The following is a 21,266-nucleotide window of genomic DNA, read 5'->3' on the forward strand; positions in this document are numbered from 1 at the left end:
GTTTTTTGTAAAAAAATATTTTATAAAATTGATTAGAGTAGCCTTTTACCTTTTTTTTTTTTTTTTAGGCCTTGACAGTGTCTCTGACACTTGGGTAATTCCATTTTGAGCAGTTGTTTTTGCTTGAATTTAAGTGTCATCACCCCACAGATCATTATTTAGCTTTGTTTGTTTGGGGAGGGATCATAGTCCTTCCTTATGATTTACAGATTTATGATGTGCCTGACTGAGAATTTGGATGGCATCCCCAGGACCGTATATCCTTTTAGGGAATTTAGCTTTACTGTGTCCTTAAATGTAGTTAAAAAGGAGTAAGTGAACAGATACTAAGAAAGTGATCAGGTGGTTAAAGGAAGTAATTAGAAGTGAACAACAAAAAAATCATTGATTTAAAAGAAGATTGCTGCTGAAGGAGGTAAGCCACAGGGACTTCCAAAGGATGGCTGTTGGGTGAGTGGCAGTGAGTGAAGGGTAATGTGCGCAGGAATAGTAGGAAATAAGGTTGGATAGATAGGCTGAAGTCTGCTTGTAAAGGCCCCAAAAAGGTCATGAGAAAAACATGGCCTTGTGACAATAAACAGTTTTGTAGACTCTTTTTTTTCTTTTAATAAATTTATTTATTGATTTATTTTTGGTCGCATTGAGTCTTCGTTGCTGTTCACAGGCTTTCTCTAGTTGTGGCGAGCAGGGGCTACTGTTTGTTGTGGTGCACAGGCTTCTCATTGCGGTGGCTTCTCTTTGTGGAGCACGGGCTCTAGGCATGCAGGCTTCAGTAGTTGTGGCATACAGGCTCAGTAGTTGCGGCACATGGGCTTAGTTGCTCCACGGCATGTGGCATCTTCCCGGACCAGGGCTCGAACCTGTGTCCCCTGCATTGGCAGGCGGATTCTTAACCACTGTGCCACCAGGGAAATCCCAGTTTTGTAGAGTTGACAGAGCAGGGAGGGGAACTTCACAAGCATGTAGATGGGGAAACAGATCCAGAAAGATGAATTTGTTTGCCCAAGGTCCCCTCCTGCCCATTGTTATTCCTCTTCTTCAAATTGCCTGTGCCCATGATGAAAATGATGTTTTAGAAGTAGTAGCCCGGCAGTAGAGTCAGCATCTTGGAGTTAGAAGCTCAGACCTGAGTCCAGGGGCCAGCAGGGAGAGCTGCAGTAATCTTGGTTTGAGAGGCATTTTCTTTGGAATCTGAAGGAATATTAAGGAGTGGAGGGGAATGGTGGTAAGAGATGGGTGACAGCGAGCTTGGGGCTTTTTTTTAATAGAACATGAGCGAAAATAAGGGGGAGGTAGGGCTGGGGGATGATCTTAAATGAACTAGACTCCAGAAGGAACTAGATGCTTTTTCTAGAATAGGCTAACTTTTTCTGAGACCGTCATATTAAGTGTGTACTCCTGACTGTGTCTAGACCTGTTGGAAGAGAGAAGTTAATTTGATGCCTTTTTTGGGCCTTTTCTGTTTATGTGTTAGGATAGCTGTATTATCACACCACAGGATATAGGGACAAATAGTTCCTGAAAATAACAGGCTTTCAAATTGTGAGGTAGGTCCTTCTACTTTTTTTTTTTTTTTTTTTTTACTTTTGGATGTGTTTTGTCTTTTTTTTTTGCGGTACGCGGGCCTCTCACTGTTGTGGCCTCTCCTGTTGCGGAGCACAGGCTCCGGACGCACAGGCTCAGCGGCCATGGCTCACGGGCCCAGCCGCTCCTCGGCATGTGGGATCTTCTTGGACCAGGGCACGAACCCGTGTCCCCTGCATCGGCAGGCGGACTCTCAACCACTGTGCCACCAGGGAAACCCTGTTTTGTCTTTTTAATAGTCATTCTGTAGGAAACTGGGAATGCTGGTGGGAGGAGCTCATGATGGTGGAGAGGGCTCAGACCTTGCTGGAGCTGGGGCCTCAGTGTGGACTCTGATGAAGGTTACACCTCCTTCAGAAAAGATGCCTGCTGCTTTAATGAGCCTCTTCCTTTGTAGGAATGGATGTATATGGCTACCTCCTGGCACGAGAAGGGCGGCTGGAGGATGTGGAGAACCTTGGCTGCCGCCTTTTCAATATTTCTGATCAACATGCGGAACCCTGGGTGGTCTCTGGGTATGTTTATGCACTCCCTTTTCTCCCCAGTTTTAGTAGATTCTTTAGGAAATTGTGGTTCCTCCTCAATAGAATATAGATTTGAAAGCTTTGGTTTAAGGGATAATCAAGACTTGGATTCAAATCATGGTCTGCCTGTGACTTTGGATACATCATTTACTTCTCTGAGTCTGTTTTCTCATTTGGAAAATGAGGATAATACCCCTGCTTTATGGGGTAGGTGTTTACTGAGATAGTGAATGTATCATGCTCAGCACTGCACCTGAACACGGGCAGCCATCAGTGAGCAGGCCAGGAACTGTGCTGCTGTTATTAACCTGGCTTTACAAATTCTCTGAATGTCTCTGACCTGATAACATACCCAGATTGTCAGGTTCTTTTTTTTTTTAATTTTATTATTATTTGGCTGTGTCGGGTCTTAGTTGCAGCTCATGGGCTCTTCGTTGCAGTGTGTGAGCTTCTCTAGTTGCAGCCTGTGGGCTCAGTAGTTGCGGTGCACGGGCTCTAGAGCATGCAGGCTTAGTTGTCCCGTGGTATGTGGGATCTTAGTTCCCCAACCAGGGATTGAACCCACGTCCCCTGCGTTGGAAGGCTGATTCTTAACCACTGGACCACCAGGGAAGTCCCCATCAGGTTCTTTTTTGTAATTTTTCCCTTCCGTATCAAGATTTCTCCCTTAAAAATAAATATTCAGTAGATTCTTGTTGTTCTGTTTTTTCACTAATATCTTAGGCTAAAATTGTAAGGGGTTTGTAGTAAGGATCACGTAGAGGGCCTTTTCTCTGATTTTCCTTTTTGAAGAAGTTTCTTTATGGTCTTATCTCAGATAGCTTTTGGTTGTTTTTTCCTCCAGGTGTCATAGCTTCTATAGCAAACGCTACTCCCGAGCCCTCTATTTAGGAGCCAAGGCCATTCAGCTGAACAGTAATAGTGTTCAAGCTTTGCTACTTAAGGGAGCAGCACTCAGAAACATGGGCAGAGTCCAAGAAGCAATAATCCACTTTCGGGAAGCTATACGTCTTGCACCTTGTCGCTTAGATTGTTATGAAGGTAAGATAAAAAATATAGACGAATGGTGTGGATCTGTAGATGTGGCGACAGCACTCAGATGGAAGGTTTTGTTGGGCCAGCAGTTTCCAAAGTTTGTTGTACATTGGAGTCCTCTGGGGGAACTTTGAAAAATCCTGATGCTAGGTCACTCCAGTACTGTTTAAGTCAGAATATTTGCTGTTGGGATATAGGCATCAGTACTCTTTTAAGATCACAGGTAATGCCATTGTGCAGACATATTTGGGAACCACTGCATTAGGCATTATAAATTCATTTATGGCCGGACTTTTCACTCCATACTTTAAATCCAGTTTTTTCATTTTTTGTTTCTGATTTTTGGTTAGGGTATAGTTGGGTTGGTTTTTTTGTCATGTTTTGTTTCTCAAACGTGGCCCACTCATTAACGTGAGTTTCTCTGTGCTGGCACTGTGCTGGATTGCTTGGTACGTCTTTATTGGTTTTTTTTTCTTCTTTTTTAAAATATTTATTTATGTATTTGGCTGTGCCAGGTCTTAGTTGCCGGGTGTGGGATCTTTATTTAGTTGCAGCATATGTGGGATCTGGTTCCCTGACCAGGGATCGAACCCGGGCCTGCATTGGGAGCGCAGAGTCTTAACCACTGGACCACCAGGGAAGTCCCTGTCTTTATTCTTTTTTACAGTTGTCTTACCTTGGGCCAGAAATATTACTCATAGGGTAACTCAGTATCCATATGACAGTGTTGGTTGTGGGAACTGGTCAGTTCATTGTGACCTCTGGAGTAGGCATGATCAGGGTCAAACTTTGTTATGTACTATTTTAAGTTCGTGTGAACTGCCCCTAGGAGTTCAAAGCTATGCCAGCTTCAGCAGCATTTGGTGACTCAGTCGGAGACGTTAAAATAGATCTTACAAGATGCAGTTCCTCCAAAGCATATTTTTATAAGAATTTAAAAATAAACCCAGGAGTCTAGGAGTGATTTGCTCTTAACAGGAAGATGAGCTCAAATTTGAGAAATAAAATTTGGAAGTTGGTGTAAAGAACAAATCTGCTTAGATAGCCAGAGAACTATGCCTGTTGTGGATTTGTTCTTAAGAAACTGCAACAAACCAAGCTTTTGGTTTCAGATTAAATTCTTGATCCTGAAACTGTAGCTTCCCTAGCCTCCCAGCTGCTTTTATCACGCTAACTCCTGTCTGCTGTGTGCCTGTTTCACAAGAGCCTAGGAATGCAGCTAACTGCATTACCACAGTGAGTGGTTGGACACAGGATAGTTAGAGTTGTTCCCCAGTTGGCCAGTGAGGCTTTATGGGATGCCTTCACTCAAGCCACAATTTGGAAATTTGGATCAGGGTGACTTGGTTATGCCTTCTGGTGGTTCTTGCAGCCGCCAACCAAGCTTTCTTTACTGGTGGGGGCCCTGGATCAGTGAAGTGCATTCTTCACATTTCCCTCTGAATTTCCAGTGGGGCTTTAGCAGGAAAGTAAAACTATTCAGTAGGTAGTTACAACCAACCACCATATTCTGAATCCACCACGTTACCCTTAAGAGTTAGGTAATTTCTGGTTAAGTAACCATAGTGTGTGGTAGAATGTGCACATATATTATAAATGCCACTAGGGTGGAGGAGTATACAGAGAAAATCTGCCAGGGAGTGTGTGGGTTTGGGGTTTAAGCTGTTTTTCTGTTTTGATGAGTGCTTTGGACTAAAAAGTACCTCCTCTGTTCTCTTTGATTTCTTGGCATGAACAGTTGAGAGTTGACTGTACTTGAAATGTCCCCGTGGAGCATCTTGCTGTGGGTATGGAAAGAGGCAGGAGCTGCCGATCTCAGTGTATTTGATCCATCTGATTAAGCCCTTTCCATCCAGTTTAGGGAAACCCTCAGCAAATGCTTCTTGAGATAACGTTTATGTTTCAAATGAGAAGGTCTTCCTTTCTCCTGAGGTTGCTCCCTAGGTCCTTTAGTTTTTAGAGCTGGACATTCGCTGTGGACTGTAGGAGCCCTCCCCCTTAAATGTAGGACTAAAGGTGACTGAGCACAGCTGGAAATTAACAGTTTGTTAAGAGGCAGCAAAACCTTGGGTTTTGTTGGAAACCTCCTCTTTCACAGTATGTTAATGTCACATTAGTTAGTGTCACATTCGTTCCTCTGACTTGCAGCTGGGCTGCCTACATGCTTTGGTTTACTTGTGCATGTTTGTTTCCTTCACTAACTGAAGGTGCCTTTGCGCTACAGGCTTTTTCCACATCCGTCACGTGCTCTGGGGAAGAGCACCTCTTAGCTATTCCATCAACATACCCTTCAGTCTGATCTCACCATCAGACTTTTCCCTTGGCCTGCCCTTTGTTTTAAACTTTGAAGGTTTGTAATTTGGAAGGCTGTCAGATGGAAGCATGGCTTGGAATGGTAATGTGGTTGAACTTTGTGTTATATTTTTTCAGGTCTCATCGAATGTTACTTAGCCTCCAACAGTATTCGTGAAGCAATGGTAATGGCTAACAATGTTTACAAAACTCTAGGAGCAAATGCACAGACCCTTACCCTTTTAGCCACCGTTTGTCTTGAAGACCCAGTGACACAGGAGAAAGCCAAAACTCTATTAGATAAAGCCCTGACTCAAAGGCCGGACTACATTAAGGCTGTGGTGAAAAAAGCGGAACTGCTTAGTAAGTGTATCTTGTTTACTTCCCTGTTCGTAGTTAATTGTGTAAAACCTGATCTCAGTTGGATTCCCTAGTCCCAGTTGGTTACAGATGACCAAACGGGTGTGTGCTTTTTTTTTTTTTTTTTTTTTTTTTTGCGGTATGCGGGCCTTTCACTGTTGTGGCCTCTCCCGTTGCGGAGCACAGGCTCTGGACGCGCAGCCTCGGCGGCCATGGCTCACGGGCCCAGCCGCTCCGCCGCATGTGGGATCCTCCCGGACCGGGGCACGAACCCATGTCCCCCGCATCGGCAGGCGGGCCCTCAACGACTGCGCCACCAGGGAAGCCCTGGGTGTGTGCTTTTGCACTAGGTCTGAGCCCATGTGAATTGGTTTATATTTAGCACAACCAAATGTAATTGGCTTAGAATGACTTTTGTGGAGTGGCTCAAACCAGGTGTACTTGGTTAGTACCTATTCAGCTCACTTTGTCCTGAACTAATTTGGGCCGAATATAACTGGTTTTAACCAATTTGAACTGTTTTGACCCATCTTATGACTTCCCTTTTAGACTTGGTTTTTTAAGTCCTGATTTATGATGAACTGAGTTTAGGGTAGTTTAGCAAATAAAATCCATTTTGGCTTTTTATATGAACTTTGGTCGTGAGTAAGTTTTTAAAAATCAGAACTCAAACTGCAGAGTTCCTAATGGAATAAGAATTCAAACGACCTTGTTCTCACTTCCTGCCACACCACTGTTCTCTTGACATCTATAAATAGATGTTGGATTGTGATCATTGTTGTGGTTTTGTGTATATGACTTGCGATGGGAATATATTTCGAAATGTTGTGTAAGTAGGAAAATGAGAGTCTTTTTCTTTTCAGGCAGAGAACAGAAATATGAAGATGGAATTGCTTTGCTGCGGAACGCACTAGCTAATCAGAGTGACTGTGTCCTGCATCGGATCCTAGGAGATTTCCTTGTAGCTGTCAATGAGTATCAGGAAGCAATGGACCAGTATAGTATAGCACTAAGGTAGGCACTTAGCCTCCCATGGGGGGAAGGTCATTGAGGGGTAGAGGAAGCAGGGAACAATGTAACAGGAGTTCTGGAAACACACACACTTTGTGCCCATGGTTGAAAACAGTAATAATAGTAATGGTAGAGTTGTTTGTAAATTTATGACTTCTAAAGTCTTTTCCTTAACTGATATTAACATTAAAGAACTGTTTCACTCATAACCAGCCACACCACTATAACATCTGTTTTCATTTGTGTAGATCATCTTCCTGGCCTTGCCAACACATATACGTATTTTTATAGGGTTATACGTAGTATATATTTTATATTCTGCTTTTTCAATCAACGTATTGTAAGTACTTTCCCATGTTTCTACCTACTGTAGTAGTTAAGAACTTAAGCTCTGAAGAATACTACCTTTACCACCTGTTATCTTGGGCAAGTTACTAACAGATTTCCTTGTCTATATCTACCTTATTAGGTATTAAATGATTAAACGAGGATTAAATGATTATTACGTGTAAAGCTCTTAGCACTGTGCCTGGTATATAGTAAATACTAAATAAATAGTGGTATTCTTACTGCTTAATACAGAAGTGATTTCTTTGAGGGTCGTCTGTGTGTCTATAAAGTTATGGTGGAGGCCTGTCTTTAATCGAGTCTGATCACATCTATTTACTTGTTCAGCAGTTAAGCACCACTCATGTGCCTGGCATCTCAGTAAACACTGGGGATGCTGTGATTCCGGGAGCTCTCAGTCTCAGACGTGCAGACTGATAGATACCATGTGCTAAGTGCTTTCAAAGCAGTCTCTCTAGAAGGCAGGGTGGGAGTGCAGAGGGTGGGGAGCGCTGCGTGTGGGTGAGAGCTGTATGGAAGGTTTCAGAGAATAGGAGATGTTACAGTCAATCTACAGTTATATAAGTAGGAACAGGATTCCAACATGGGTTTCATTTGCTTTTTGGAAACCCAGAAGCAAATGTGAAAATAAAATATAGAAGCGGAATTTGCTAGAGATTGGACACCGGCTGGCCTCAGTGATGGTCACAAAGGCAAGAGGAGAGATTGCTTAGGAACCAAGTAAATAAATGTTCTGGACCCTCTGAGCTTTGAGGGTTTTGGCATGCACAATACTCTTAGCTGCTACAGTCAAATGCCCAGGTTGGGTAGCTTTGGGTCCTGGGGTCTAACCTAGGAGTTGACAAATCTGTTCCATGGTAAGCATGATGATTTTGGTTGACTACTGAAATGCTGATATGTTTAATTATATCATAAGAATATGGAACAGTTTTACTCACAGAAAAATAAGTATTTTTTGTAAACTTGTAACTTAAAAACCTAATACTGTTAAATTATATTTGAATTTTTCTGTTAATGGTTGTTTGCTACTTTTTCATTTGTGTTATCTAGTATCTTCCTCTAGCAGAATGCTAGGGGTATTAAGTGTGAAAAGGTTTAAGAAATAAATGGAGAAAACTCAAATTGAGAATTCTAAAACTTAGGACAAGATGCCTTTTTTCACTTCTAGTGGTGGACTCCCTCGATCTTCCCTATGGAACTGGAGTTGTTTGGAGAGGCCAGGCATTAGCAGTTTCTCTGTGACTGGGTGGTCATTTCACTGCTGTGCCAGGGAGAGATGACGCATCAGCCAGCAAGAAGCAAGGCAGAGATTCAGGCCTCTCCTTTGTTTTGTTGTCCCCTAGTTTGGACCCCAATGACCAGAAGTCTCTAGAGGGGATGCAGAAGATGGAGAAGGAGGAGAGTCCCACGGATGCCACTCAGGAGGAGGATGTGGACGACATGGAAGGGAGTGGGGAAGAAGGGGACCTGGAGGGCAGCGACAGTGAGGCGGCCCAGTGGGCTGACCAGGAGCAGTGGTTCGGCATGCAGTGAGGCAGGCACAGCTCCGTGGCCACACTGGCCTGCCCCGCTCTGAGCACTTCCATGGACTGAAGGAACCTGTAGGAGCCCGCTCTCTGGGAGGACAATGATTCAGCATGTGATTGCAGCAGGGGTCTCTGCCCCTTGCTCCGTATTTCTAGTAGTGACTTCATTTTTAAAAACTGAGCCTGACCAACCTTCCATATATCTCCATCCTCCTCTGCTCCAGTCAGGGAGGACCAAGTGAGCACTCAGAGGCCCGTGGACGTGTCGGGGCTTCTGGGACAGAGTGCTTTTTATAGAACTAACTTCTAAATCTGAAAGCTCGAGGAATAGAAAGTCTTTTGTCTGTGATGTTGTGGATGGGTTTAAAGGAGCGACCTGTTCCCCAGAGCAAGAGTGTCATCTCCCAGCAGCAGCATGGACTGGCCCTTTCAGAGAGGGTTTCCTGTCCCAGAAATCATTATCCTGGGTTTTCCAAACTTCCCTAGTAACCTTGCTTCTTTCTGCAATGTTAGTAATGCCTTAAGCTGACAGTTGCTGTTTTGCAGAACAGTTTTCCTATTTGCTAATCTGGTAACTTGCCTATGAGCCTGGGCCGAATCTGAGAAACAAGTGTGACCTAGAGCATGAACAGAGGCACAGTTGGGGTAATTAATAAAACTGTTTTTTGTACAGTAATGATGTTGGGTTGGTCAGAATGGAAGCCCTTTATAGATTCTTTTTTTTGGTCTCTTATTTACAATGCATTGATTCAGCTCTAGAATTATTTGCCATAAATAGACTCTCTTTTTCCCAGGGAAAGGATTGGGAGGAAAGGGAGCTGGGAGGATTGGGAACCTCAGGTAATACTGAGCTGGTTCATCCATTCGCATTTTTGATTGGTAAATTCCTGGGGAGAGTCTTTGGCCAGATTTTAGACTGAGTCTGCCTATCTCTGTCAGGGGCGCTGAGGTCGGTGTCTGGTTTCAGCATTCTATTGTGGGGTCAGCAGGGGGCTCATTCCCTGGGCTCGGGTGCTGGGAGACTACCCACCCTCTCCCCCTTGTTTAATATGTGATGTTTTTGGAGGTGAAGGTAGTGGGGGGTGTCACAGCTAACCCCAAATTCTCATCAAAATAAAATTAGCCAAAGGTGGTACAAAATGGGAATTTGACATAAATGGAAAGTTCTGTCTTAATGTGTAAAAACATAGAGTGTACAATAGTTTAGGAGCTTAGAACATCTGATAACTGCAATTTAAAGTGGGCAAAAGGTTACTGTTAAATTATCTTTCAGTATGAGAACCAAAGCTTGGGCAGCATCATTTGATGGAGCAGTTTTTAAAGAGCCCAGCAGGCAGTTGGAGTCATGCCAGGTGAATGTGTGGCCCAGAGAAGACACTGCTCATTTGTGCTCGCTGCAGGATGCAGGCTCGTGTCCTTCCTCAGCTCGCCTCTGAGCATCCATGATCAGTTAGTGCTTTGGGAGAAAAGGTGAAATCTCTCCTCTGGGGAGGAAGCCCAGCCACACCCTCCTGACCTTGTTTCTGCATGTCAGGCTCATCACCATGAGCCCTGAGATTCTCTCAGGATCAGTCTGTGCCTTGGAACCCACACCTGTGCACCGCCTTCCATCAGCAGCCTCACGTTCCTCCCCTTTCATCTCTGCTGGGAGCCCCTGGATCAGTCTGGCCTGTCCATCCCAGCAACACCCTGCACTGGATTCCTCAGGCCCTCACACCTGCAGCTCCAGTATTTCCATCTCGGCAGTGCTGGGGTGACAACTGGGTTGAAGTGACAACTGAAACTATTTTTAGAGCACCTGACATAGGATTGAAAACACTCTCAGTTTACGTCAAAGAATCAGAGGAGTTTGAGTTGGAGGGTGCTGAAGCGCTTCCCTGCCAGTCACTTGCTCTCATAAACAGAAAACCTCATGAGAGTGAGGAGCCCCAGGAAGCAGGGGCACAATCAGGCTGACCAGCTCTGTCGCTGTCCCACTGATCCACTTGCAAGAGACCAAGCAACCTTATAAGGGATGCCCTTCCACATGCCTGCAGTCACCACAGGTACCTTTTGCTGTCTGGATTTTCGCACAGCCAATGTGGAGATGTTTTAATTGATGCTTGTCATTCCTCCTGGCTCCTTCCAGATTGAAGCATAGGTTTGGAATCAGACTGGGTTGGGTTCTAAAAGTCTCAGCTCACCTGTTAGTGCTGTGGGTCAGGGGCCAGGTGGTTAGCCTCCACGTTCTGGGCTCCCTCATCCTCCTCTGGACTGAAGACTGAGTGATCCTGTGAGGAGTTCAGCATGGTCCCCATTGGGAACATTATCGCCATCACAAGGGTAATGGAGATCCCAGTTCTTTCCTGGGGAACTGGGGACTGGTGGTATCACTCTGAAGACTTCTTGCTCTTCTCTCCTGGAGGTCCCTCTGCTGAGCAGGGAGGCAGGGTCCTAAGGAAGGTGTTCCAGGCCCTCCACCTTGGCCCTTCACCCTTCACTTCTGAACCCATGCTGTGTGCCAGGGACCTGGCAGATGTGACCCCTACAGAGCTTATGTCAGGAGTGCTCCTTGCCAGCCTTAGTTTGGAGGCCACACTCCTGCCTCTGAATTCTTTCCCAGAGAATGAGGCCAGCTTTTGCCTGAATCTGTAATTCTGAAACTTGATTATGCTTCTCAGTGATACAGATCTCTAGGCTGGACACCAAACTTTAATCAAAGTCTGGGCCCTGGGCCCAAGAGTCTGCATCTTTAATCCCATCCCAATTTACTATTCTGATGCAGGTGTTCCCTGGTCCAAATATTGAGAAACCTGGGAGAAGGGTTTGAGGGCCCCAGAAGTTGCAGGCCTGACCTTAGAGGGCCCCTGGGGGCCTCACTCTGTAGTTGCCTGTGGGTGGGGCAACTCCCATGACCAGGCCTCTTAAGCCCATGCCCAGGCCTGCTTGCTGACCCCGAAGCCATGGGCACTGACTGCTGCATTCTCTCTGCTGACAATAGGCAGTGAGGCCTGACTCAAGAACCTCACTTCAGCGTCCAGGGACAGCAGCCATGACCAGGCCTGCCAGGAATCCCTGGCACTGGGAGGGCCTGTTGAGGTAAGTACCTTACTAAGGTTTTCCACTTCCCCCAGGAGCTTCCCTGCCCTGGGGCAGTGGAAGGGGGTACCAGTCATGGGCCACAGAGGGCAGGCTTTTATTGTCTAGACGCTCTGACCTGCCCTGGCTACACCTGGGCCTCCACCATTTGGGGCCAGGGTGTGTGCAAGATGTCAGTTGTTGCCATCACAGAACATGTTACTTATTTCACAAACTACATGGTACCAGCAACACCAGGAAAAGCCGGAAGATCACGTAAGTCTCCTTAGCAGCCGTTAGAAGAAAACAGTTTAAAAATAACCAAGTACCCTCATGCATTGCTGGTGGGAAGATAAAATAATATAGCTGCTGTGGAAAACAGTCTGGCAGTTCTTCAAAAATTTAAACATTTACCATATGAACCAGCAATTCCACTTCTGGGTATATACCCAAAAGAATTGAAGCAGGGTCTCAGATGCTTGCACACCTGTGTTCATAGCAACACTATTCACAATGGAAATAACCCAAATGTCCATTGTTGGATGAATGGACAAACAAAATATAGTATATCCATACAAAGGAATATTATTCAACCTTAAAAAGGAAGGAAATCCTGCCACATGTTAACAATATGGATAAACCTTAAGGACATTACGCTAAGTGAAATAAGCCAGTCACTAAAGGACAGTAGAATGATTCTGCTTATGAGACCCCTAGAGGAGTCCGATTCAGAGAGACAAAGTAGAATGGTGGTTACCAGGGCCTGGAAGGAGGGGGAATGGGGAGTTTAATGAGTACAAGTTTGGAATGTTGAAAAAACTGGAGATGGATGGTGGTGATGGTTGCATAACAAACTACTTAAAAATGGTTAAGATGGTTAAAAATGGTTAAGCTGGTTAAAAAATATATATCAAAAAAAATTAAATGGCCTGTAATTCTGCCATTCAGATAACCCTGTCAGCCCATGTGTTTGTAATATATAGGTGTTATATAAACGTACACATGGTTAAAATTAAGAGAGAAAGGTGTAAAATTAAAAATATATCTGCTTCCCAATCTCTACTGAATCCTAGTGTCTCCACAAAATAAATTTTCTGGACTACATTTAGAAAAATAGTCTTGAGCTTTTACCTAATGATAATGGTATGAAAGTTACACTAAATTGGTCATGCTGTACACACAGAAATTCCTTCCAGCGGTATCACTGCTCTTCCTTGCCTTAACAGTTCCACAGAATCCCATTCTGTGGATGGAACCATTTCTATAACCCTTCTGCTGTTGGTAGACCCCCGTTTCCAGCTTTGTATGTAATTATTACAGTGTGAACTACCATGAATATGTTTTGGCATAGTACTCCAAAGATAGGTCAAGTTCCTTGTAGTGAAATTTCTGATCTCAGAGTATGTGCATTTAAAGGCTTTGATGGATGCTGTCAGATTGCTCTCCAACAATAGACGGGAGTGCTTGTTTCCTGAACTTTCAGGAAACACTGGTGTCATCAAGCGTTTTTGTTTTTTACCGGTCGTCAGTGTGATAAAAGCTCTATCATTTTGATTTGCTATTTCTTGAGCACTCGTCTGGCCTGAGCTATAAGGTAAGCCCTGTGCCTGTGTTATCACATTTTAGCCTCACACTCCTGAGGCATCACTGAAATTAGCCACATTTCACAGATGAGCTAATAGTCTTCATCTGTCCAAGATTTCTCATCCTAGAGTTTGTGTGTGTTCTTAACTGTGATCTCTGCACAATTTTATAGTCTGTTAAGGAAAAAATGGGCTCTAAGCACCCCTTGCTGTCCATCTTAATCCTCAGTCTCGCTGGATTTAAGGGCTGCCAAACCGTCTGGCAAGGGCAGCATCAGAGCCGGCCACTTAAATCTTCCAGTGTCTGTCTCTTTATAAACAACCCTGTGGTGACCTCCGTTGTGCTCACAGCTTTTTCCTTCTTTGGGTAAATTCCCAGGAGGGGAATTTCAGAGTGAAAGGATATAGTGATCTGTTTTGGAACTTTCAAGGGGGCTGCCTAGCTGGTCCTGTTTCTGTGAAGCGAATCTGTAAGCTCAGGCCAGCCCTGTGGCCTCCCTGTTTCTGGTTGGTGTGCCCCAGCTGCCCCAGTCTACTTAGGGAGTCCATCCATTGGCTTCAGGTTAGGGGTGAACCAGGAGATTCCCAGTCTCTGGAACTCGCATCTCACTTCCTCTTGCTGGAGTGGGAGCTTATGGTGGACTCTGGTGAGGTCTGCGGAGGCCTCTACCTTTGCTTTCTCAGGCCTTTGGGATTTGGGGACCTCTTCCCTCATGGGACAGCCCTTGCTGGCTCTGTGTGTGTGTGTGTGTGTGTGTGTGTGTGTGTGTGTGTGTCAGTGGTGATTGCGGGCTACTTGTGTCCTCTCTGAGCCTCCATCCTTCTTTCAGTCCCTCCTTGGAGGAATTCCACCCTCCCCACTACGAGGGCTGAGCCTCTCAAAGGGAGGGCCTGTCCCTACCACCAGGTAGAAGGCTCAGGTCAATGGCCTGTCACTGGCTACTTAACCTCTCTGTGCCTCCATCTTCTTTTGGAAGAGAACTTAGGGAGTCGGGACCCCTCTCTGGGTCGTCCAGTGTATGGGGCTTTGTGGCAGGGCTGTCAGCATTGGAGCCTTTGGGTGGGTCGTGTGGGAGGGGAGTGGCCTCCCAAGGCTAAACCTTGGTCCTTTTGGGCTCAGCATCCTTGTGGACATGAGCCCTGCCCTCTGGCCCCCTTTGGTGCTGGATGAACAGATTTGCCCTGAGCCCCTCTCAGTGCCAGGTTTAGTCCTACATGGGTCTGTGGCCCAGAGAAATTATTTTTAATTTTTGGATCATTTTCCACTTATGACTTCAGTCCACTCTACCCACCGGCCCATCTCCCTTGTCAGGCCCCTGGGGCAGTGGGGATTTTGTCCAGGAATTGAGAGGGAATGGTAGCAAGCAGGAATCTTTTCTGAGAGAGGCCTCTGCCCTCCCGCCTGGGTGGTGCCCAGACTGAAGCCCCATCCTTGATGGGCTGAAACAAGCTGATCTCCAAAGCCCCACAGGCCCCTACGGCTCCCCAGTCCCATGCTGCTGCTTTGCTGAGCTTGATGGTGTTTGACGGGAAGGGACAGAGATGACCCCTATGCACAGTCCCCATCTGGAGCTACTCTAACCAGCCGTGTTGACCAGAAAGACAGCTTCTGTCAGCTTAGGGGAGGCCAGAGGGAGCCACCTCAGAGGACAAGGCCATGTGAAGACCCCTAACCAAATATAGGAGAACCGCCTCCCCTGAAGAATAATTGTGCCAGGGCACTAGGGCCGGAGCCTGCCTAGGGGACAGATAAGTTTTTCCTTTCTTTTTAAATAAAAATAAAATTTGTAAAATATAGCATATATATAGAAGTATATGAAAATATGTAGAAACACACATGTACACTTTATCCAGGACAAGAAATAGAACATTTTCACAATCCCAGAAGACCCGTTGTGCTCAAAACTGATAACATCCCATTCCCTCCCTCCTCCTGCCTGCCTTTCCCCACTACCCCAGCCAGAGGTAACCACTATTTTGAATCTTGTTTTTATATACTTCCTTTACTTTCTGACCCTGGAAGCTCAAGTGAACCTTCAACAGATAGCTCATTTTTCTTACCTGTAATATTGTTTTTCCATTTTATTTTCACTTTTACCATGTTTTTATCCTAAATAATACATTTATTTGCTGTTCTTGAACTTAATGTAAATAGAATCATGTTGTCTATATTTTTCCATGATACCCTTACTTAACATTATTTTAAATATTGATTCATATTAATACTCCTATAGCTTCATTTTTAATTGATAGACATTATTTTTAGAACAGTTTTAGATTTAGAGAAAAATTGAGTAGATAGTACAGAGAATACCCATATACCTTGCACACAGTTTTCCCTGCTAACATCTTACATTAGTATGGCATGTTTATTACAATGAATGAAGACTGATACATTATTATTAACAAAAGTCCATAGTTTATTCAAGTTTCCTTTAGTATTTACCTTATGTCCTTTTTTGGTTCCAGGGTTCCATCCAGGGTAGCACATTACATTTAGACATCATCATGTCTCCTTAGGTTCCTCTTGGCTGTGAAAGTTTTTCAGAGTATCCTTTTTTTTTTTTTTTGATAACTTTCCTTGAAAATTTGGTGAGGAGTGGTCAGGCATTTGTAGGATGCTACGTTCATTTTTCATTGCTATATAATATTCCACTGGGTGTATCCAACACCCCCATCTTATTAATTCTGCCAATGACAGACATTTTAGTTTCTAGTTTTTTTCAAACAGTGCTGCTATGTATGTTTTCATATGTGACTTCTGTGCATAAGCACAGGCTTGTGTAGGGTTACACTCAGAGGTGGAACTGATGGGTGTAAGGTATGCACGTGTTCAGTTTTACCAGATATTGTCAAACTGTTTTCCAAAGAAGTTGTACAAATTTACATGCACACCCACACCTGCAGTCCTTTGTCCTATTTCCTCACTGGCATTTGGTATTGTCAAACCTTAATTTTCTCCTGGATGTGGGATGACATAGTGATTTTAATTTACAAGTTTCTGTTTTTGTAACAAGATTGAACATCATTTCATATATCTAGGAATTACTTGTGCTTCCTCTTCTGTGAAAAAAATTTTTGCCCATTTTTCTATTGAGTTATTTATTTTTCTTGTTAATTCACAGAAGTTCTTTATATATTCTGGATGTAATTCAGAATACGAGTTGCAGATACCTTCTTCCAGTTTGTGACTTGCCTTTTCATTCTCTTTTTTAACATTCACCTTTTTGTTTTTTCATCTTTGGAAGTCAGAGCTATGCTATCTCCAGCCTTCTTTCTTTATTTTTTGGAAATATTTATTTTTGGCTGCGTTGGGTCTTAGTTGAGGCACACGGGATCTTTTGTTGTGGCGTGCGGGCTTCTGTCTAGTTGCAGCGTGCATGCTCTCTTGTGGTGCGTGGTGCGTAGGCTCTGTAGTTGTGGTATGTGGGCTTAGTTGCCCTGCAGCATGTGGGATCTTAGTTCCCTGACCAGGGATCAAACCTGCATCCCCTGCATTGGAAGGCGGATTCTTAACCACTGGACCACCAGGGAAGTCCCCTTCACTCTCTTTAATAGTATCTTTTTTTTTTTTTAGACTTATTTATTTTTTGGCTGCGTTGGGTCTTCATTGCTGTGCACGGGCTTTCTCTAGTTGTGGCGAGTGGGGGCTACTCTTCGTTGCAGTGTGAGGCCTTCTCATTGCAGTGGCTTCTCTTGTTGCGGATCACAGGCTGTAGGCGCGCAGGCTTCAGTAGTTGTGGCACATAGGCTTCAGTAGTTGTGGTTTGCAGGCTCTAGAGCACAGGCTCAGTAGTTGTGGCACACGGGCTTAGTTGCTCCGCGGCATGTAGGATCTTCCCAGACCAGGGCTCAAACCTGTGTTTGAGCAGGCAGATTCTTAACCACTGCACCACCAGGGAAGCCCCAATAGTATCTTTTGATTAACAGAGGGTCTTAATTTTAATGTACTTGAATTTACCAATCTTTTTCTTTATGGTTGTATTTCCTTCATTCCTTCCCTCCTCCCTCCCTCCTTCTTTCCTTCCTTCCTTCCTTTCCTGTTGTTTTTTGGCCACACCGTGTAGCTTGTGGGATCTCAGTTCCCCAACCAGGGATTGAACCTGGGCCACGGCAGTGAAAGCCCAGAATCCTAACCACTGGGCCACCAGGGAATTCCCTATGGTTGTATTTTTTAATTCTTATGAAATCTTTCCTCATCTCAGAGTCAAAAATTTATTCTCTTATATGTACGGTGCGAGGTAGGGATCCAATTTTATTGATTTTTAAAAATTTAGGTTTAAATATGCATAACCACCAGGTATTAAAAAATTACCTGCTTTTTCCACTGATTAATGCCAACTGGGTTACAAATCAGGTGTTCGAAATGAGCAACTCTGTTTCTAAGCTCTCTTTTCCATACCGTTGGTCAGTTTTTCTATCCCAGCACTTATACCTCATTGTCTTAATTTTACTGTAGCTTTATAAAATTTATTGATATTTGGAAGGGCAGGACCCCTTGATCTTATTCTTAGACGTGTTCTGGCTATTCTTAGCTCTTTGCACTTCCATTAAATTGTTAGTATCAGATGGTCTAATATATTTTCTAAAGTTAGATTCACAATTTCAAAAGGGCATAAGGTGAAACTTCCCCGTCTTCTTTCTTCTCCTAATTCCCTCCTCAGAAGCAATCGTAATTACTAGTTTTGTGTGTAGTTTTTCAGAAATAATTTGAAATTGCATGTTTGTATATATACTATACCACCCCCCGTTTTGTACCTGCACTGTTCATCGGCAGAGTTTATTTAAAAAGTAAACTTTTCGTATTCAGTGAAATCTTTCTTAATAGGTCATGATGTATAAATATCAAAGACATAAAAATGTTAAACTTTGTACACTTTTAGTCCTGAATTAAAACCATTTTGATTTTAAGTAAGTTTAACTTACAAAATGTATTTTATAATTTCTACAAATTTTGACGAAAAAGCAGCCAATTTCAGCTCCTCCAGCACTTCCTAGCTGACTGCTGGACGTGTTTGTATCTCTTCCTGCTGCTGGAATCAAGTAGAAGCACGGATTGCTTTTCAAAATAGAAATATCTGGGTCATGCAGAAATCACTCTCTCAAAAACAGCAACAGGAATAACATATTTAGTATGTTCTTATAATATTACTATTGATTATATTTGGGGTTGGTTCTATCGTCTTCTATTATCCTTTCTATCCTTCTTATTTTTTTAATCTTTTTAGATTTCTTTCATTTTTGTCCTTCTGTTGATTTGTTAGTCTTGCCTCTATTTCTGTCATTTAGTGTTTACCCTAGGAAGTAGCAACATACTTACCAGTGTATCTATGTCTGGAGCTAGCCAGTGACTTTACCATGCTCCTGGGTGACAGAGGCCTGCATATCACTTAGATTGCTTACCCCTGCCCCCCATCTAGAGTTTCCCTTAGTGTGAGTCTGCTGGTGAAGAATTCTGTTTTTGTTTGTCTGAAAATATTTGACTTTGATTCTTTAATTACTGTATATTTTCTCCAGGTTTAGAATTCTAGGTTGCCAGTAATTTCAGCACATGAAGCTGTCATCTCACTGTTTTCTGGCCTCCACTAACTGTTGTGAAGTCAGCAGTAGGCTGTCACTCTTTAAAGGTAGTGCCTTTTTTTTTTTTTTTGCCCTCTGTTGCTTTTAAGATTTTCTCTGTCTTGGCTTCTCTGCAGGTCACTATACTATTTCTAGGGCCGGATTTCTTGTTATTTACACTTTTTGTGATTTGTTGGGATTCTTGTATTGTCATTTCTAGAAAATTCTCAGCCATTACCTCTTCAAATAATACTTCTCTCATACTCTCGTCTTCTGAAACTATGATAAAATGTATATTTGACTTTGTCACCTTTCTCAGTCTATCTTCCAGGTATTTTTACCTTTCTTCTGTATTTTCTAGCTTTTTTTTCCTTTCTCTGCTGCATTCTGCTGTATTTTCTTTTCATCTGTCTTCCACTTCATTTGTTATTTTGCAGTGTCCACTTTGATACCACGTCCATCCATCCATTAAGTTTTTAGTTTTGGTTCTTATACTTTTCATTTCTAGGGTTCCATTTAACTTCCCTCTCTGCTATGTTCCCTTTTTTTTTTTGGCTGCACTGCAGCATGTGGGATCTTAGTTCCCAGACCAGGGATCGAACCTGTGCCCCCTGCAGTGGAAGCATGGAGTCTTAACCACTGGACCGCCAGGAAAGTCCCTATGTTAACTTCTTTTTTCTTTAAAGATTTTTTTTTGATATGAACCATTTTTTAAAGTCTTTATTGAATTTGTTAACAATGTTGCTTCTGTTTTATGTTTTGTTTTTTGGCCGTGAGGCATGTGGGATCTTAGCTCCCCAACCAGGGATCAAACCTGCACCCCCTGCATTGGAAGGTGAAGTCTCAACTACTGGACTGCCAAGGAAGTCCCCCTATGTTCACTTTTAATAATTGCTGTGTCCTGCAGATTTTCATCTATTTTTCTTTAAGCAAAGTAAGCATGAATGTGTTCTTTTTATTTATTTTTAAAAAAGATTTTATTTATTTTTGGCTGTGTTGGGTCTTAGCTGAGGCACGCAGGATCTTTCGTTGCAGTGCACGAGCTTCTAATTATGATGTGCAGGTTTTCTCTTCTCTAGTTGTGGCGCACAGGCTTAAGGGCATGTGGGCTCTGTAGTTGTGGTGCTCGGGTTCCAGAGCCCATGGGCTCTGTAGTTTGCAGCATGCAGGCTCTCTAGTTGAGGTGCGGAAGCTTAGTAGTTGTGGCGTGCAGGCTTAGTTGCCCCGCGGCATGTGGGACCTTAGTTCCCTGACCAGGGATCCAACCTGCGTCCACTGCATTGGAAGGCGGATTCTTTACCACTGGACCACCAAGGAAGTCCCAGTATGAATGTTTTATATCTAATACTTCCCATATGTGAAGTCTGTATGAATCTGTAATGTGTGTTTCTGTAGGCTCTCACTCATGGCACCTTGTTTTATGTACTTGGTTGTCTTCTACTGTGTGCTGCTTTGAAAAATAATTGTGTGGTTCTCCTATGACGTAAAATGAAGGTGCCTTCCCCCCAGACAGGATTTACATTTATTTCTGCTTGGTGCTTAGGAGTACTATCAGTGACTTTAAATTCATGCCTTGAAGTTTCATAGCTTACCACTAGGATAGAGTTTGGGCTGCAGATATTTTCCTGGTTCTGCTCAGCACCAAGGCAATGCTACCTACAGTTCTTTGAGTTTTGGGGAAGATTTGCTTGTACCCTGAGGTGTTAGCCCTTCAGGGGTCACAGCTTAATGTCCTTTGAGACTTCCCACTTTTGGTGGGCCCTGGATTTGACTTTGCCTTTTTTACTCTGTGAGCCCTCAAAACCCCTGCTTGCTTTCACAGCTTAGTTTATTGGGATAGGTAGATGCCACTAGGAGAGAACTTGACCTCTCCTAGTGGGTATTCTGATGATCTCTCTTGCTTTCTCTTAGATTTTTGCCTGGAAATTCTGGACCACCTTATAGTTCTTTGATGCTTCTATGAGGATTTTTTAAAAATTTGGTGAGTGGTCGAGATGGTGGAATAAGAAGACCCTGAGCTCATCTCCTTCCATGGGCACACCAGAACTACAACTGTTTATACGCAGCAACTATTGATGAGAATGACATGAAGACTAGCAGAAAAGATCTTCTGCAACTAAAGATAAAATGAAGGAACCATGAGACAAGTAGGAAGGGTGGAGACGCAGTATAGTCAAGACCTATACCCCCAGGTAGGTGAACCACAAATGGAGGATAATTACAATTAGAGAGGTTCTCCCCAAGGAGTAAAGGGGTCTGAGCCCCACATTGGGCTCCCTAGCCCAGGGACATCACACTAGGAAAATGAGTCCCCAAAACATTTGGCTTCAAAGGTCAGTGGGTGCTTTTAAAGGGCACACACAAAATCATGAAAACCAGCTTTACAG

General features: G+C 43.6%; 1 protein-coding gene and 1 long non-coding RNA gene across 8 annotated transcripts in view; one reads left to right on the forward strand and one right to left on the reverse strand.

Moving 5' to 3' along the window:
- Positions 1 to 21,266, forward strand: part of ANAPC7 (anaphase promoting complex subunit 7) — a 47,559-nt gene that overhangs the window by 13,892 nt on the left and 12,401 nt on the right. For 4 of the 7 annotated variants that reach the window (XM_060170675.1, XM_060170676.1, XM_060170670.1 and 1 more), the window contains exons 7-13: positions 1,982 to 2,099; positions 2,953 to 3,149; positions 5,574 to 5,798; positions 6,659 to 6,809; positions 8,498 to 10,725; positions 11,661 to 11,758; positions 20,791 to 21,071. In XM_060170675.1, coding sequence (XP_060026658.1) covers positions 1,982 to 2,099; positions 2,953 to 3,149; positions 5,574 to 5,798; positions 6,659 to 6,809; positions 8,498 to 8,687 — 881 coding nt within the window. In that variant the 3' untranslated portion in view covers positions 8,688 to 10,725; positions 11,661 to 11,758; positions 20,791 to 21,071. Of the gene's footprint in view, positions 1 to 1,981; positions 2,100 to 2,952; positions 3,150 to 5,573; positions 5,799 to 6,658; positions 6,810 to 8,497; positions 10,726 to 11,660; positions 11,759 to 18,837; positions 19,814 to 20,790; positions 21,072 to 21,266 lie in introns of all 7 variants that reach the window. The other 3 variants (XM_060170671.1, XM_060170672.1, XM_060170673.1) reach the window with 3 other exon arrangements.
- Positions 641 to 17,303, reverse strand: LOC132532304 (uncharacterized). Its single transcript, XR_009544360.1, has 3 exons — positions 15,767 to 17,303; positions 10,864 to 11,093; positions 641 to 1,191 (listed from the first exon to the last, which is right to left on the reverse strand). It is a non-coding gene; the product is annotated as an uncharacterized LOC132532304 (long non-coding RNA).

This window comes from Lagenorhynchus albirostris, chromosome 14 (genome assembly GCF_949774975.1).
Source record: "Lagenorhynchus albirostris chromosome 14, mLagAlb1.1, whole genome shotgun sequence".
Classification (NCBI taxonomy): domain Eukaryota; kingdom Metazoa; phylum Chordata; class Mammalia; order Artiodactyla; family Delphinidae; genus Lagenorhynchus; species Lagenorhynchus albirostris.